Here is an 18,816-nt window from a genome sequence, read left to right as displayed (position 1 = left end):
TCATGCACATAACCCAGTTGTCAGTTACCTATACACCGCCCAAATAAAGTTATGTCGCATGCTTGGAACAAGAGTGCCCACAGGGCGGGTACTCTGCTCGCATCGCAGAACGACAACACACCCAAAGCCTCGACGTCCTTGAGAGGGTCAACACCGGGAGAGAGGATGAAGAAAACGGGCGTTGACGGGCCACTCTCTTGGTATGATTTCGCAAAGTCCAGGCTACGGCCTTCGACGTAACGCGTTCCGAGCTTTTCTTCAATGAAGTTCCTGGGACGGGGTAAAAGAAAAAGCAACAACGGTTGAACGAAATGCTTCAAGTAGAGACGACTTCAAGACGTCTGAAAGTTTTCTCTCCAAATAAAATTGTTTGCACCGACATCGGTCAAATCCCTTTCTCAACAAGGATAACGCTGATTGGATGAAAATCTCTGCAAAAAGAAAAAAATCCTCAGCAGAAGTTCACGATCGAAAGTCTTACCAGACGGCGTAAGTCATCCGGTCGGGACGGAGGCATCGCATCATGCACAATTTCTGTAACGCTGTTTTATTCCTCCATTCCTGGGGAAATGTCGTCTTTTCAGCCGCCTCTGCTTCCACAAACGATTTCCAGCGTTTCGCTGAACCCTCGATGTCTCCGTCTAGATTCTTGAACTCCTCCATGTCACAGAGAGCCTGGAGGCACGTTGGAGCTTCTCCAGGGATTGCAATTACATGATCGATCGAAACAAGGCCCTCACTGTCAAGCAGGTAAATCTCGTCTGTTTGCCATTCGAACACTAATTTTACACGCTCATCCCATTAAACAATAACACTGGTCAACAATTTTTTACTTTCTGAATGTTGTCTAGATTTCTACAAGTGAATTAGGGTATTCTGGCACTGCTGAATCAGGAAATGGCATCCGTTTCTCTCCATCAGGTCAGGTTTTTGTGCTAAGTTGATTTGAAAAAATCAGATCTTGTGACAAAATCAATTACATTTTTGTGGCATTATCAGCTGATTTTTGTCAACACATATCATCCTAAACATGTTTTTAAGAAAAAAAAATGTTTTGCCAACAACATTTATTGATTACATGATAGAAACATCGATTACTGTCATCTGAATGGTGGGCATTGATAAAGGTAAGTACAAGTAAATTGCATGTTGCGTCACCACTGTTCAAACTTCAGGGCTTGAACTTCCGTTTCTTCGAACTCCTGGAATGTTCAGCGGCAGGGAGGTCTCTCTTCAGATTCCAACAGTAGTCAGCCATCATGACTGCGTCCCAGCGACCCTGATACCTGGTCTCCATCTCCTTCATGTCCTGATGGAATCTCTCCCCCTGCTCGTCACTCATTGAACCCAGGTTCTCAGGAAACCGGTTCATATGTGAAAATAGGTAGTGCATCTTGATGCTCATGTTGCAGCCCAGGTTTCTGAAAGCAGTCAGCATGTTGTTGACAAGTTCTGCGTAGTTTCTGGCCTTATTGTTGCCAAGAAAGTTCTTCACTACCAAAACAAATGTCTTCCACGCTTCCAGTTCCACTTCGTTCATTGAGTTTTTGAACTCTGGATCTCTGATGAGCTGACGGATCTGAGAACCATCAAAGATGCCAGCTTTCAACTTCTCCATGGTCAATCCTGGAAAAGCCTGGCACAAGTAAGTGAAGCAGACACCATCTTTGTCCAGAGCCTTGGTGAACTGCTTGATTAAGCCGAGCTTGATGTGCAGCGGTGGGAAGAGTATTCTGTCTCTGTCCACCAGAGGGTCGTTGATGACGTTCCTTTCTTTGCATGGCACCAATTCCTCCCGCACAGGCCAGTCCTTCTTCGTGTAATGCTGAGCACGGTCCCTACTATCCCACATGCACAGAAAACATGGGTACTTGGTGAAGCCAGACTGTTGTCCCAACAAAAAGTTCACCATCTTCAGGTCAACACAAATAAACCACTTATGCTGATCATAACCAATTTTCTCCAGCACGTACTTCACCGCTTCATACTTCTCCTTCAGTGTAGTCGAGTGAGCGATGGGTACAGAGGCAAACTGGTTGCCGTTGTGTCGCAGAACACATTTCAGTGATCGCTTGCTGCTGTCAATGAACAGTCTCCAATCTTTGGGTTCGTACTGTGGCACTCCAAGCTTGAGCAGAAGCGCATGTCATAAATTGGCGCATGTAGGTATTGTACATTCTTCAGAGTTCGTTATTTCAAGAAATACAACTTTTTTGTATCACATTATTACAAAATCTGCCCCATTAACTTTCGTTTTGATCCACGAACTTTATGCTTTGCCTCACCAATTTTTGGAAGATTTTGAGGTTTTATGACTTCAAACTGATCCCTTTTCGACATAATCACCCAGAACTATCGTACCTGAATACTTCTTGTCATTAAAATAATTATTTCCAATCAAAACAATTATTTGACATGACATTTTACCCCCACCAACTTCTTCTAAAATGCTCCACACATGCGTACATGTGAACAAAAATGTAAAAAACGACATGTGGCCATATCTCAAAAACTTGACCTGATTGAACAAAACTAATGTGAGTTTTGGATTCAGCGCATCAGATTCGTCCTAAATCAGCTTAAAAAATGCAGACAACAAATTTGTTGTTGACCAGTTGACCAATTATAATTAACCAGTGTTAATTATAATTAACACTATCACAATGACAGCTGCTTCTATTGAAAGGAAAAGGTGCAACAACAGTGAAAAATAACACTTATTGAACGTGGGGACGTACAAGTGTGAAATACACCACGTGGCCGTATTCGTATGTGGACACCTGCTTGTCCAACATCTCATTCCAAAATCATGGCCATTAATATGGAGTTGGTCCCCCCCCCCTTTGCTGGCTGTGAGCCAGAGGTCAACAGACGTCTGGGTCGGGCCTGAGAAGTCATGGATTCACTGGATCATGGGGTGTGGCCGGACGAAAGTCCAAGTCTTCGGGTCCTTGGTGCTTCCAGTCTTGCTCTGTGGATGTGAGACTTGGACTATGATCAAGGATCTTAGATGGAGACTTAATTCCTTTGGTACCAGGTCTCTTCGGAGAATCCTTGGCTGTCGCTGGTCGGACTTTGTGTCCAACGAGCGGTTGCTGCTAAGAGAGATTCAAATGAGATTAAAAATATCATTTCCTTTCTCTATACTTTCCCCATTTCCTTACCCCTGCCTTGTGTTCAAGTATTTCCTATTCTTTGCCACCCACAGCTGAATCTTCCAGTTGCTCCATCGTTATGGGTCTCTTCCACAATGTGTGCCTCCATATTTCTGAGATTGGGATGCGATCTGAATTGGAATCTGACTTTCAGTGAGTGTAACCACATGGCGGTTAACCTGCCCGATATGAAACAGCCACTGCATCTCTCTCACCAACAACCCCTCACCACCTTCCCCCCCTTCACACCATTTCAGCTCTTATTCCTCCCCATACCTTAACAGGATGGACCTCTCACATTTGAGGAATCTGGTCTCACATCACCAATCTCTTCATTCAAGTTGTTGTCTCTTCTCCAGACATTGTGTGTTGAGCAGAAACGTTCCTCTCTGAACTGGCCCTGACTCTTAATTCTGACTCTTCTGCTTTTCCATCAACAGTAGAGACCTCACCCTTGGTGGTGAATCACAGTTTACCTTGAGAGTTCATTCCCCCGCTTCAGACAATTTTCAGACAATTTTCAGACAATTTGTGGCCTTCCCAATTTGTGCACATGTTGTGTCCTCCCTTTCTGGACATGGTAGAGACCAACTTTCCATCCAATCTGATCAGTAGTTCCTCATCTGCCCTGTTTGGCTCCTCTGACCAAAGTACAGATCTCTTCGGCTGTTGTTCGAGACATGATGGAATGAATAAACATCATGTTGATCAAAGTATGACAATCGCTGTGGGAATCAAGGAGACAGCAAATATGGAGACTGACAGCAAATCAGAGCACAGAAACGGCAGAGGGAGCAAGAGCAAAAAGGAGGCGGTGTCAGACAGAGAGACCACCGACCTGTCTGTGATAGCGAAGTGATAGGTCCAGAGACTCAGCTTCATCGCAGGAGATTCCAATGATCTTGAGGGCCTTGATGTCACAGGCTTCAAGCTGAGCAAGACCTGAGGCAGGGGAGCCAGCCCAGAGGGGAGGGCAGTGCTCCATGAAGCTGCAGATGAGAAGCCTTTTCGGTAGATAAAAGTTCAGGTGTGCCAGGGAAAGATTTTGTATGACGCAGGATGCACAGTTGGCAACTGGTCTTGGGAGCCCAACTTCGAGATGTGATTGGCACAACAAAGATCATGGCTGATAGTGAAGACGAAAAATCTTCAAGAGGATTGTTACGGAGGTAGATGGGAGGGTTGCCCAGACGGTCTTTTCACAAAACCCACGGTCCATTGTTACTTGCAGCTAAATTGATCAAATGAGCAGAAACCATTAATTAATTTAATATGAGGGAGTTTAAATTGGAGGGGGAAATACGAGGCAACAAAATAAGGAATGGCTGCCTTTTTGTGTGCAACATACCTTGATTCCTCCCCAACCTTGGTTGGATATGAAATCAACTGGAGAGTTCAAGCCAGCTTTGGCGGGAAACCGAAGCAGGAAATCAAGTTCCGCTGCACTGATATCCTGTTTCATCAGGAGGACCTGTGTTGGGAACATAAGAATCATCGCAGAATTAATGAACTCTTTATTCTCCCGATCGAACACATGAGCCTGGTGTTGGCGCAGTGGTTAGGGCAGCGGCTTGGGATCCAAAAGGTCCTGAGTTCAAGCCCCGTTGGGCCACTTAATTAATACACTACGGGGTTGACTCAGCCTGTCATCCTTCCGAGGTCGGCGAAGTGAGTATCAGTGTACTGGGCCGGTGTATACCCCGGTTAAAATAGGTGTACCATATCCCTGTGTCGTAAGAGGCGACCAGGGTTGCGTCAGGAAGGGCATCCGGCGTAAAACATGTGCCAAATCACTATGCGGATCATACGGATGATCCGCTGTGGCGACCCCTAACGGGAGCAGCCGAAAGAAGAAGAAGATTCTCCCGATCGAACACCCTCGAGTGTCCCATTTCGGCCCCCTTCCCCCTCCCCACCACACAACTAATTTCTCATCATTTATCATGGAAGAACACCGAATCTTCGATGGTTGAGGTCATTGTTTTTTGTTATCTTTAGATGGGGAAGTGGGGGGGGGGGGTGGGGTTTCCAGACGGTCCTTTCGGAGAGACAGTGAGAGTGTGAGATTTTTCAGGATTGAAAGACCAGCTTGTTCCACGTGTTGGACCGGCTTGTGATTCTGCAACCAGTCCAGTTCCACATGTTGGACCAGCTTATCCAGATCTGCAGAGAGCGAAGAAGCTGCTGCTTGCCAGTCTGAGGGATGACAGATGGTACGGCAGAGGGTGGAGTCATCAGCAAATAGATAAAGAGGATTTTCCAGAGAGTCGGAGAGATCATTGATGAAAACCAGAAAAAGAACAGGGCCCAGAACACTGAATTGAGGAACTCCAGTCTGGACAGGAAGAGGGGATGAAAGAACTCCATTCAGGGCCACACGTTGACTGCGACAAGAGAGAAAGTCTGCGAGCCATGAGTGGAGATGGTGTTGGACACCAAAGGAAGAGAGTTTGGTGAGCAGGGCGGGGTGCCAAACCGTATTGAAAGCACGTGATATGTCTCGGGATCTGATATGTGAGCAAGAGGAGAAGAGCAGGCTGATGCCGTCTGAACCGGTTGCAGAATCTGAGTCGAGGTGTGACAATAAACTCTCCACCTTGTCGGGAGAAAAGGACATAGAGTCCAGGGACAGTTGGGTGCGACTGGGTAAGGTGGGTACAGAAAGCGATGGGTTTCGGACACAAGATTTTGAAGCAAACAAGGAGTTTCGGCATTCAGCCTTTTGAAGCAAACATGGAGCCATTTGTTTATTGCTCCAAATAATATTGTGGTTCATGAAGAAATACCAATGATAGAAGTGTTCCACAAGGGGTAACTCAAGCAGCACAACGAGCTCACCTGAAATGTGACTTGTGCGGTGAAGATGAGCTTGTCACGTTCAAATAGTCCACGGCTCGTGTAGTTGAACACAGAAAAGGTCACCTCCTCAATCAAATTGGTAACACGCTGAACAACTTCCTCAGCTTGCTCTGCCCATTCTATAGCTTTCTCAAACACGACTTTGAATGCCTGCAAAGAGTGAAAAAAGAATGAAAGTATTACAATCTCGTGATGTGTAACAAAGGATCCGTTATCGGTCATTTTAAATGGAGTACATACTGGACTTAAAAAACAAAACGTTAAAAATCCATCAGGTCTTTGACTCGTCCGCACTCTAAACCGGGGGCCTCGTTTTCGCTGCACTCCTTTGCTGTCCCTGTCTCTTTCTCAGCCACCTCATCTTCTTCACTACCCTCCAATCCGACTCTCCCGTCCTCGGTTTTCAGTCCTCATATAACCTGTCCGTTCAGGCTGAGTCTAAGGATGACAGGCTGAGTTAACCCCACTTGGTGTTAATTCAGCGGAAAACAGGCCTTGAACTCAGGACCCGAGGATCCCAAGCCAGCCACCATAACCACTAAGTCAACCCCTGCCTGAGGGTGAAGATAAAATCATCAAAGGAGGTGGTGGGGATCAAAATAATTGGAATCGTCACACTCTCACTCTCACTCTCTCTCTCTCTCTCGATTTCTCCGAACAGATCATCTGGCAAACTCTTCGATCTAGTTTATTAACAATCCTCTTTAGGAAGTTCAGTCATTCAAACTCCTGGATCTCAATATCAGCCATGATCTTTCTTGGGTAAACCACATTTCAAAGTTGGCCTCCAAAGCCAGCAGCCGACTGGGCATCCAACGTCGTTCCTTGGCACACCTGAAAAACTATCTTACGATCCACCGACAAGACCTTCAACCCCAGCATCATGGAGTACTGCTCTCCCATATGGGCTGACCCCCCCGCCCCCACCACCTCATGCTTAGCTTGTCGCCGTGGAAAGAAAGTCCTTCAAAATCATCGTCATCTCCCACGATGAAGCTGAATCTATCGGCCAATCACTTCGCCATCGCTGACAGGTCGGTGGTCTATCTGTCTTCCACTGCCTCCTTTCTGGTCTTGCACCCTCTTCTCTTTCCATGCCCCCCCCAACCCACATCCCACCCCAGGTTTCTGCAGGGCACACACGGTCCACCATCAACCAACTTCTGGTGTAACTACCCAAATCCAGGACCACTGCTCATCTCCTCTCATTCATTACTCTTTTTCCCACCTGTGGAATCAACTTCCACATTCTCTTCAGTCTCATTCTCCCCAACAGGTCTTCAAGACAACTGTTCACCACCATCTTATATCGTCTCCAATCCAAAACTATCATTTCTTTCTACCCTCGTTAACCCCACACAAATCCCTCCTTTTTCCAATGTTCCCGCCTTCGAGTTTTCTTCTGCACCCATCTTGTCCATCTCATGCATCCTCGGTGTCCATCTTGTCCATCTCATGCATCCTCTGTGCCCATCTTGTCCACCCCATGCATCCTGTGTGTCCATCTTGTCCACCCCATGCATCCTCTGTGTCCATCTTGTCCATCTCATACATCCTCTGTGTACATCTTGTCCATCTCATGCATCCTCTCTGTCCATCTTGTCTATCTCATACATCCTCTGTGTCCATCTTGTCCATCTCATGCATCCTCTGTGTCCATCTTGTCCATCTCATACATCCTCTGTGTCCATCTTGTCCATCTCATACATCCTCTGTGTCCATCTTGTCCATCTCATGCATCCTCGGTGTCCATCTTCTCCATCTCATGCATCCTCTGTGCCCATCTTGTCCACCCCATGCATCCTGTGTGTCCATCTTGTCCACCCCATGCATCCTCTGTGTCCATCTTGTCCATCTCATACATCCTCTGTGTCCATCTTGTCCATCTCATGCATCCTGTGTGTCAATCTTGTCCACCCCATGCATCCTGTGTCCAACTTGTCCACCCCATGCATCCTCTGTGTCCGTCTTGTCCACCCCATGCGTGTTTAGAGTCCTGTTTTTTGTTTGTTACGTCCTGATCCGTTCAGTGTACTTACTCTTTCACGAGCCTCGGCCATATATATACTGAACAAAAATATAAACGCACCAACCTAAATATCTAAGTCAAGATTGCCATTATGGGAAAATGGTCAAACCGATGATATGTTTGAGCAATGGTTCCTTTGTTTTGCTCAAGACAGATGTTCCCATTGAAATTGACCACTCTGAGTGTGTGGACTCACACGTTGAGTAATCCTTCCGATGAGTACCATGGGGCTTGACAGAATGATGGTCAGTGAGCGTGACCAGGACACAAACACTCCCTATAGCTTGCCCTATAAAAGGCCTCCCCAAAATGTGGCAAAATGTGGACTGGTGCCAAATGTCAACATGCCACAGATGTCACAAATCTTGAGGGAGCGCGCCATTGGCATGCTGAATGCTGGGACGTCAGTACGGGCCGTTGCAGCACACTTCAATGTCCACCACTCCACCATTAGCCGCCTGAGAACGCGCCTCAGAGAGACTGGAAGCACCGTGAACCGCCCACATGCCCGGCGACCACGTGTGACCACCGCCGGTCAGGATCATCACATGAGGCTGCAACATCTCCGGGATCGACTCCGACCGGCCACGAGGACTGCCGATGACACTGTCGGGCTGCATAACAGGCGCATTTCAGCCCAGACGGTGCGTAACCCCTTGAGGGAGGCCAACCTCCGAGCCCGTCGACCACACCGGGGACTCGCCCTCACTGCAGTCCGGCGTCAGACCCGACTGAACTGGGCCAATGTTCACTTGCGCTGGACCCTCGCACGATGGAGGAGAGTGCTGTTCACCGATGAGTCGCGGTTCCAGCTGTATCGGGCTGATGGCGGACTCCGCGTCTGGCGTCGGGCTGGGGAGCGCTACACTGACGCCAATGTCCTTCGTCGGGTGTCACACGGTGGTGCCAGTGTTATGGTGTGGGCAGGCATATGCCATGGAGAGCGCACTCGGCTTCATTTCATTGAAGGCAACTTGAACGGGCAGCGGTACAGGGACGAGATACTCAGACCCATCATCGTACCGTTTGTGCGCCTTCACCATGTGACGTTTCAGCACGACAATGCTCGCCCCCATGTTGCCAGGATCTGCATGGACTTCCTCGGTGAGGAGGACATTGATGTCCTCGACTGGCCTCCATATTCTCCCGACATGTCGCCCTTCGAGCACCTTTGGGACGTTCTTGATCGACGCGTACGACAACGTTACGCAGTCCCAGAGAACGTCCGCCAGCTCCGTGTGGCTCTCCAGGAGGAATGGGAAAACATCCCTCAGGCCACCATCGATAATCTGGTGATGTCCATGCGCCGGAGATGCACCGCTCTGCGCGACGCCAACGGTGGACACACCCGCTACTGACTGTGTGAACTCTAACAGTGACACCTCGGTTGTGTCGGCTGTTGTACCGCAAAGACTGTCGCCAGAATTCTCAAGGAACTCTTTGAAATTTAATGCTCAATTGTCATGGATTTTATAACCAAATTGTTGTGAAGATTTAGTAATAATGAGTTCGAGGTAAAATAGTAACAATCGCTTGCTGCGTTTATATTTTTGCGCTTGGTGCGTTTATATTTTTGCGCTTGGTGCGTTTATATTTTTGTTCAGTATATTTGGAAGTCTGGGTCTCTGACTGATATAATCGTCTGGTGTCTCGATATAACCAATCGACTCAATTTTAGGTGTACTTCCATTGGGATGACAAGGATACAAATGCACATACCTTAAGGGAAAACTGGTAGATGGGATTGATTTTGTTCAGATCATTCAGGATGAAGTAAAGAAGCGAGGCGCGTATTGCTGCTGGCCTGTAGAATTCCCGAGCCTCGTTAATCTTCACTTCCGTGGCCTTCGCTTCTGCAACCTGCGAGGTAGCCCACATTTGCTCACCGATAACACCGAAAACAGATCATGATTGATGGCTACTCGTAAAAGAACAAATAAATAATCCAAATCTTCTTCCATACCTTTTTCTCGATCTCAGTCGCAGTGTTCTTTGTACTTTCTAGATTCTCGACAAGCTCTGTGTCACCCAGGAAGTTCCCAGAAGCGGCAGATAACTTGGCCAGCAAAGAGTCCTCCAGCTGCTTCAGAGAGATCTTGAAGTCATTCTGCTGTTTTGTGAGGTTGGCCTGAATCATACCGGAACACACTGTTACACTCTGACTCTGTGAAAGGCTAAAAGTTGACGCAAAGAAGAGGAAAATGTTTTTTTTTTTTAGCATCGATCTCAATACAATTCAGCATCACAAGAAGTTTCAATGATTCAAACAGTTGTTCTTTTGAAATACTGCGTTTTGATGGAGATAGGAGTCACTTTGAGAGGTATACTTCCTTAAGCACGTTTTCTGACCTTGAGTTCCTCAAGATCCGGTCTCTCTTTGGCTACCACTGTAGCAAGCAGCTGTTCTTCAAGGCCGGCACGAGTGACGAGGAAGTTTATGAGCGTGCACTGAGCCTGCAGTTCGGGCTGGTAGTGGGGGTTTGCCAGCTTCGTGTGCAGCAGGAGTCTGAAGCTTGGGTGGTATGACACCTCTCGATCTCCGATTTTTATGTATCTGTTAATGGAATGAAAGCAAGGCCGTTGCCGCTGTCATTGTTCATCATTTGTGAACGAATGAACGGCATAAATGTTTCCGTTGTGGTATTTACTGTTAGCACATTGATGGTGTCTGTTGTCATGACCAGGTGTTACTCAAATCTTCTGGCATCATTGAGCTTGACTTTTTTCACTATTTTCCTGGACCGTGTGTTTTTTACTCCAGATTTGTTCCTATTTTTTCACTATTTTTCTATTCTTTGTTTTCGTCACACCAAAGTGGTTGCTATTTTTTCCCTTTATTTTTTTTGTTCTATTTTTCTTCACTGGTGATTCAAAATCTATTTTTCACCTTTAGATTTTTTTATAGCAGGGTGTTGCCTTAGTGGTTAGGGTAGCTGGCTTAGGATCCTTGGGTCTTGAGTTTGAGCCCCATTGGCTGCTGAATTAACACCAGGTGGGGTTGACTCAGCCTGTCATCTTTCCAAGGCTGGCAAAGTGAGTACCAGTGTACTGATAGAGGCACAGCATCAGCATCACTTCCAAGAAATGAAAGCTACCTGGCAGCCAAACTGCCACACACAAGAACAAAACACAATGGAAAACAATTTTTTTCTATTTATTTTTGTTCCAAAACTCGCTATTTAAAAAAAAAATTGGACTCTGGTGGTTTCATTCAGAGCCGATGCTCTGAGCTACTTCTACCGCCGCTGTTAAACGGTGGTGCAACATTGGGCAGCGGAGGTTGAATTTGTCTAAAAAAAAAGGGCAAAACATCCTGCTTGCGAAATCTGCCGGAAATGGGAGACAGACGAACGCACGGACAGACACCATGGTTCGCATTCTACTCGTACCAGTGGGGCACCCATGGGAAACCCACGGGCACAGAAATGTATGACATTTGGACAGCTTGAGTTCGTGCAAGACTCTGTTGAAGTTCATCAGCTGTCTCATTCTTCTTCTTCTTCGTCGTTGTTGTTTAATGGTGTTTTCAGAGCCGTGAGGCTCTATATACGTCAAGCGTCCAAACATAGCAGCGGTGGATGAATTTGGGTAGTCCTTAATCCCATGTGGATTTCCTGCTCTTTCATAAATCTCAGGACCGCCTTGCAGTCGGGGATGGTTCTGATTTGAAAGGCCGAAAATGAGCGGCGGATCAGACATTATCCGTTTCATTCTCCCGCCTCATTCTTTTTCTTTCCGCTTCTTGTGCAAGTCTATTATGACATTCATCGGCTGTTTCATTCTGTTGCCTCATTCTTTTATTCATTTTGGAAATGGCAGTTCCAAACGCAACGCGTCACGTCCTCCGGTTTCACGTCTCTCCGATTGATCGATTCCAACCCTGGCAAGGTAGCTCAATGCCGAATGTGCAATCCTTTGAGAGTCTAAGCTATCCTGGCAGGCCATAAAAGAACAAATGCAATGCCATTGATTGTTTGAAATGATACTTTACTTTTACGATGCTATATTGTGACGACTGTCGAAGAATACAGTCACTGGGAAAAAGTGTTGTCGGCGGTGGATGTGGGCACCCTTCTGTCCACTGAAAACTGAAATTACTCTTTTCGTTCGTGTGCAGCATACAAAAGGACATTTTTAAAATTAAAGATTTAAGAGAAGCGAACAAAATGGCGGCGAGTCGATTTTGAAGCCCGTCCTTGAATGTCGGAAGCCCCGCCCCAAACGGACGGACGGACAGACAGATTGGCGCAAATTATCTATAAGATAATAGATTGGTCTGGTGAGGGTGGTCTCGTGACCACGTACTTTCCCTTCTTGATTGTATTTCGAGCCAGCAGAGGGTCCAGCACGGCATCGATCGTCTCCTCGATGTTCTCGATGAGCAGGGTGGCCCCATCGGACACCGCTCTCTCCACACTCTCCAGGTATCTTGTGACAGGCAGAGAAAGGCAAATCGAAGGAATGACTGCACAACAATGTGATCCGCTTCATCAAAAAAAAACATTTTGTGAGGGAGCTCAGACGACGGTCACATCTGAACCGAGATGCACTTTCATTTACCCATGCTGGCCGAGGCGAATGATTCTCAGCTGGCTGCCAAACTTGTTCTTTATCCACTTGAGTCCTTGCAGCTGGGGGTCCACGAGAAGTGGCCAGCGCTGAGTGCTGCACAGCACCGAGGCGTTCTCAATGGACATACGGTCGCTTGGCAAGCCCTGGTTACTCCAGGAAGCGATTTCTGCATCATCAGTCAGCAAAGTCAGTGGGTCGAGGCCTGGGAGCATTGGAATAGGTACCTGCGAGTTGGGAAGTGAGGGATGCGGTGCGGACGGGGGCTTCATAGGTTATCACTGGAAGCTTACACATTGACCTTGGTTGGCAAGAGGTAGGGTCTGACAAGAAAAACAATTGAACTTGATGAGTTCACAACAATAAATACGAATTTCAGATTTCAGATTCACAGTTAAAAAGTCGCACACATGTCAACTCGATGTACTTCAGGTAAAGATGGATAAAATTACATGATCCAGCCATGAACAAAAGACTTCCATTCTGTCACCCACATGAGAGGTAACTAATTTCCCTTTGATTTTGTACCATTCGCCTTCCTTCCTTCCCCCACACCTCCTCGAATTTAACACCTCGTGCACAATGCGGACATACTGCTGGACGAAGACTCGCTGGAAACGTTGCACCTGAGTTTTGTCCTCGGGCTCAGGTGATTATATTTTTATGCCTCCGCTGACGAAGTCATTCGAGGCATTATGTTTTAGGGTTGTCCGCCCATCCGTCCGTACGTCCATGCTGATTGCCCTCGCCAGAGAGGGTATTGCATTTGGGTCCGTTTGTCTCTTTGTCCATCAGAGCGTTTGTCTGTTTGTCCAAAATTTTCACCATCAGAGCGACTGCTCATGCAGAATATTTTAATCATAATTATGATGTCATCGTTCACGTCATAGGAAAAAAACTTTGGACCTCTCCCTGAGAAACCGCACCAAGGGGGAAAAATGGCTTCGTTATGACGTCATAATTGCACACGTCGAATGCTCTTATCCAATCGGTGAAAAATTTTGAGTGTTCCAGGGATCTTGGGCTAAAAATTTTTTGAGGGTCATCTATGGATAAAATGGTCCACAGATTTTTGGTGACGTCATCGGTCACGTGGTTCAGCAGTCGTCTTGTTTTTGCATAAAAACTTTCAAAAAACCTCCAAAAACGGCTAAACTGATCGAGGCAAAACTTTCCAGGTATGATTGCCTATCCACGAGGAACAAAAAATTTCTGCACCGATGACGTCATACATGACATGATTTGGCAGCTTTGATTTATTGAAGAATAAGTGTTTAAAAATCTTCCTTCTCCAGAACAGCTTGACAGATTGAGGGGAAACTTCACCCGCATGTTCCCCAAGCCTTGGGAACACCAGGGTGTTCACGAGTAATTAATCGGTCACGTGGTCTGGCAGCCAGAATTATTTAATTTTTTGAATCTGGATTCAGGGATATAAATCAAACGTGTTACTAGTATGTATAATGATGTCATAATGTGGGCGGAGGAATATCTGCTGACGTCACAATGTCGAAGAGCGTCCTTATAGTTTTTAATTAATTCGAGACTGGACATAAGGAAGACATAAAGTGCGTGTAAACTGCAAAATTTGATTTTGTGTGTAAAGATAATAATCAGTAAATGAATGATGATTCCTTCCGAGTGAAACCTGCACCGCGCAAACCTCAAGTTTGTTGAGAAAAGGCAGCCATTGTTCATCGACGAGATCTGTGCGATAGTTTCGAGTGAAATAACCCAGGTATGAGCAGAAAGCCGTGACGAGAAGCACATCCCCACAGAGAGTGTTCTCTTGATCCTGAAAACCCTGCACGGCCTCAGCCCAACGCACATTCTCCGATGCAAGGCCACTTACCAGCCTGCGGGGGACAACATGTCAAACAAATCACAAACAAGCGGAAAATTCTGCACAACAGGAGCCTGAACCATTCAGACAAAAACATTTTTTAAAACATGGACGCACACACACACACACACACACACACACACACACACACACACACACACACACACACACACACACACACACACACACACACACACACACACACACACACACACACACACACCTCTAGACAATATGATAATTGCCACTTCCAAGTCAAAAGGCAAAATTCCAAAGAGCTTGATGGGTTTACCTGTTGGCAAGGTTAATTGTAGCGGTCGTGGCATCGGCGTCCTTCTTACATTTAAGTTTTTCTTCCGTTGCTTGGTCAAACTGAGCCTTCAGCTTGGCGAGATTTGCATCCAGTTCCTGGCAATTAAAGAAGCATTTATTAAAAATATATATATATATATATCTTCTTCTTCTTCTTCTTTCGGCTGCTCCCGTTAGGGGTCGCCACAGCGGATCATCCGTATGATCCGCATAGTGATTTGGCACATGTTTTACGCCGGATGCCCTTCCTGACGCAACCCTGGTCGCCTCTTACGACACAGGGATATGGTATCCTATTTTAATCGGGGTATACACCGGCCCAGTATACTGGTACTCATTTCGCCGACCTCGGAAGGATGGCAGGCTGAGTAAACCCCCTGGTGTATTAATTCAGTGGTCCAACGGGGCTTGAAGTCAGGACCTTTTGGATCCCAAGCCACTGCCCTAACCACTGCGCCAACACCAGGCATATATATATATATATATATATATATATATATATATATATATATATATATATATATATATATATATATATATATATATATATATAATTATTCAGTCACTGCTATAAAATAATCAAAATGCATTCTTGTTCACATCCACGTGACATGTGTGAACGTTCATGGTTCACGCAGACCACCGACAGGTGTACGTGCACGTGAGCACGTAGTCGTGCGTGGACACACAGAACGTACCGCGATCTTGGTTTTGAGCGTCGCCAGTGCATCCTTTGCAGCTGCCAGGTCAGTGTTTGCTTCCTCGAGTGCTTTTCTCTTCGGTTCCACATTGCAGTAGACATTATAAAACAGAACGATGTTTATGGCCCAGGAGCAAAGGCCCGCTGCAGCCAAGGATTTGGCCTTGATGAAGTCGGGATCAAATTCTTTCTTGTCCAAGTACGGCCTGGTGTACGTCAGTGCAACAAACACGTTTCAGACAACGTCAGTGGAAGTGGAAGAGAAGAACAAGGTGACATTTATTTATTGTACGTACACGTGATGGAGGCGTGTGGAAGAGCTCGCAACAAAATGGAAGGAAACAAAAGGAGGGAAACACCAACATCATTGTAAAAGTGAGAGAGTGAGACCAAGGGGAATGGGGATACGGACACGTGTGGGAGAAAAAGCATCACACGAGCTGAACGAAACACAGTAAGAAGAGGGACTGGAAAGTGGGGATGGCAGAGGAGTCCTTTCGGAGAGACATGGAGGTGTGTGCGATTTGTCTGGATTGAGATACACATTCCGGTGTTGTACCAACTCCTGATTCTCGATATCAAGATCTACGGAGAGGGAAGAAGCTGCTGCTTGTCGACCCGAAGGATGAGAAATGACGCGGCAGAGAGTGGAACCATCGGCAAAGAGATCAGGCAGCATTTTCAAGGGAATCGGAAAGATCATTGATGAAGATGAGCAACAGGACTGGGCCACAAGACACTGCCTTGGGGCACTCCAACCTTGACAGGGAGAGAAGATTGGAGGATCCTGCTGAAAGCGACAAACTTACGACGGGAGTTGAGGAAGTCAGTGAGCCATGAGAGGAGGAGGCTTTAGATACCATAGGCAGAGAGTTTGGAGATCAAGTCAGGGTGCCTGACTTTATCAAATGCTCGAGAGGGTGGAATCATCAGCAAAGCGACAGGCAGGGTTTTCAATGGAATGAAAAAAAGATCTCATGTCTGAGATCGAAGGCTTCCTTCCGTTGTTGGGAAAGTAGAAGCAGCACGTCCAGGGTAGAATGGCCGGATTTGAAACTTCAATAATGGTCTGAGATCTCATGGTGTCGGAGGAAAAGGAATGGTTTGATGTCAACTGCGATATATTTCACGACCAATCTTATAAATAAGTGGAAGCAAAATAATGGGCCTGGAGTTAAGAGGATGCGTATTTTTACACCATGTTTGTGTGTTGCAGTGGCAGTGATGTTGTATACCTTCCAGGAAGACGTGAACTGACCCAGAGAGAACGATCGAGTGACCAGAGCAGAAAGAGGATTATAATCCATTACAATCGGAGTCGAGGTTTCCGAGAAACCTCTCCACCTTCTCAAGTGGGAAAGACAGTGCCCAGGAGCAGTTGGGGGTACGACAGGTTATTGCAGGTGCAGCGAGTGACAGGTTGTGGATGCAAGATTTGGAAGCAAACACAGAATTGAGGCATTCATCCTTCTCGTGAGCGTCGTCGGCTGTGATGCCATTTGTCGTGAGTGAAGGGATGGATGGCAGGGGCACGTACACCAGAGACAGACTCAACAAGGCGCCACCAGGTCTTCGAAGAAGGGGACAGGTTTGAGAGTTCAGTCTTTATGTGGGCCGGATGATGCTTTCGGGCTTTCCTTTGAGTGGACGCACACTTGTTCCGGGCTTTGTGGAATGATCTGACATTGCCTTCGGTCGGATTCGCTTTCCACGAAGAGAAGGCAAAATGTTTGAAGGCAACTGCCTCACCACAGGATTCTGGGTACCAGGGGCAAGAGGATGGGTATGACGGCTGTGGACGAGATGGGATGAATCTGCACATAAGGGAAAGCAAGATTGTGTGTCAGGATTCCCGGGCAGTATTAACATCAGGAGTGTGGGAAATGAAGCAATTCATGAAATTATATGAAGTGTGCGCAAACTGTTCAAAAACATACTCACTGCACAGCCTTGAGGCACGTGTCTGGGATGTGCTCCTTGTCGTAGTTTATGAGACTATCAAGAAAGGCATCGACCTTTGCCATACCAATTTTGGATGCCTTCCAGCTGCGATCCTTGGGCACCTTCCCTTTTGGAGCGAGCAAGATCATGACTGCGGCGGCCACGTTGACGACGGCTGCAGGAGGGGCACCGAATGACTTGAGCTCTGTCAGGTTGTTCTGCAAAAGTGTTAAACGATGCAAGATTATGGAGTCCACAAATGCAATTCAGTTTGAAAGCAGATGACTTCGGGCCCTGTCCATTTGGTGTAGCTCCAGATAATGAACGAATAGGAAAGGCGTCAAGGTCAGGGAGGTTATTTGTGCTGTTTGCAGCGAAGAAGGGTCTAGTAGGATAGCCTCGGCCTGAGAGGTGTATACATTCACCTCCAAGCTGTCTCGCCTGGGTATGAATATCGACCCAGGTATAAACTGTCATCCTGATGTTTCACGGGCACGGCGATTCAAAAATGTGTGTGCCGGCCATCGGATGGACGTTAAACTGGGTGTCCTGTCTGCCGGCAGTAGTTGGTAGACGTCAAAGACCCCAAAGTGTCCTTCGTGACTGCACCCTTGCCAAATTAGAAATTTCTGCTCTAACCTTCAAGGAGGCACTGCATCATTGGCAAGGCTGTGCCCCCAGCAACCAGGAAATGGTGAAAAGTTTCCCCACCTCAAAGCTATGTCTGGGAATAAGTGGTGCCCCAATTGTGAGTGCAGTGGAGAAATGTGTTCGGTAAAAGGATATCAAGATGAAGTTCTTCGACGCTGGGGGGGGGGGGGGGTGAATAACCTGCATAAACTCAGAAACATCATCACATCAGCTGTTACGAAGTTGTGGAGAGATCAGGGAGGTTTTACACAACGAAAGAGAAGGGAGGACGATGGGAGAGATCATCAAAGCTTGTTATCATGTACCAGCAACCTCAAGGGGGCAATGTGAAATGGTCATCGTGAGGCTTTTCACATATCCACATGAACGCCAGTCCTGGGCAGTACAACAAAAATGCGCTTTGACGGTTTCATCGGCACAACAAAATGGTGAAGACGAAACGTGTTATTACATCGTTATACATACTTGTACCAATTTTGATTTGAATCCCTTCGGCTGTGCTCAATATTCACATTTTTTACCAAACATGGCCTTTGACCTTCGACCTCAAAATCAAATTTGTCAATCTTTACATCATTAAACATACTTGCGTCAAGTTTGGTCAAAATCCCATCACTGGTTCACAAGTTAGTGCGGCAACAGAATTTTCACTTAACATGACCTCTGACCTTTGACCTCTTGTACTTGTACCAAGTACACATACTTGTACCAAGTTTGACTGGAGATCCCTTAATCTGTTCTTAAGTTATCGCGGGAA

At 46.6% G+C, this 18,816-nt stretch overlaps 1 protein-coding gene across 1 annotated transcript in view; it reads right to left on the bottom strand.

The window, feature by feature from the left end:
- Positions 1-18,816, bottom strand: part of DNAH17 (dynein axonemal heavy chain 17) — a 153,629-nt gene that overhangs the window by 22,013 nt on the left and 112,800 nt on the right. The window contains exons 61-73 of the mRNA XM_085868928.1: positions 17,409-17,626; positions 15,466-15,673; positions 14,748-14,863; positions 14,276-14,468; positions 12,604-12,839; positions 12,349-12,471; positions 10,393-10,597; positions 10,007-10,171; positions 9,763-9,903; positions 5,994-6,164; positions 4,504-4,626; positions 482-675; positions 122-270 (exon numbers count right to left, since the gene is read on the bottom strand). Coding sequence (XP_085725054.1) covers positions 122-270; positions 482-675; positions 4,504-4,626; positions 5,994-6,164; positions 9,763-9,903; positions 10,007-10,171; positions 10,393-10,597; positions 12,349-12,471; positions 12,604-12,839; positions 14,276-14,468; positions 14,748-14,863; positions 15,466-15,673; positions 17,409-17,626 — 2,242 coding nt within the window. The remainder of the gene's footprint in view (positions 1-121; positions 271-481; positions 676-4,503; positions 4,627-5,993; positions 6,165-9,762; positions 9,904-10,006; positions 10,172-10,392; positions 10,598-12,348; positions 12,472-12,603; positions 12,840-14,275; positions 14,469-14,747; positions 14,864-15,465; positions 15,674-17,408; positions 17,627-18,816) is intronic.

The sequence above is a fragment of the Eptatretus burgeri genome, unplaced genomic scaffold, assembly GCF_056783735.1.
Source record: "Eptatretus burgeri isolate ZD-2024b unplaced genomic scaffold, Ebu_testis_v1 Ebu_testis_scaffold_3194, whole genome shotgun sequence".
Lineage (NCBI taxonomy): Eukaryota > Metazoa > Chordata > Myxini > Myxiniformes > Myxinidae > Eptatretus > Eptatretus burgeri.
This window is presented reverse-complemented; position numbering and strand designations above follow the sequence as displayed.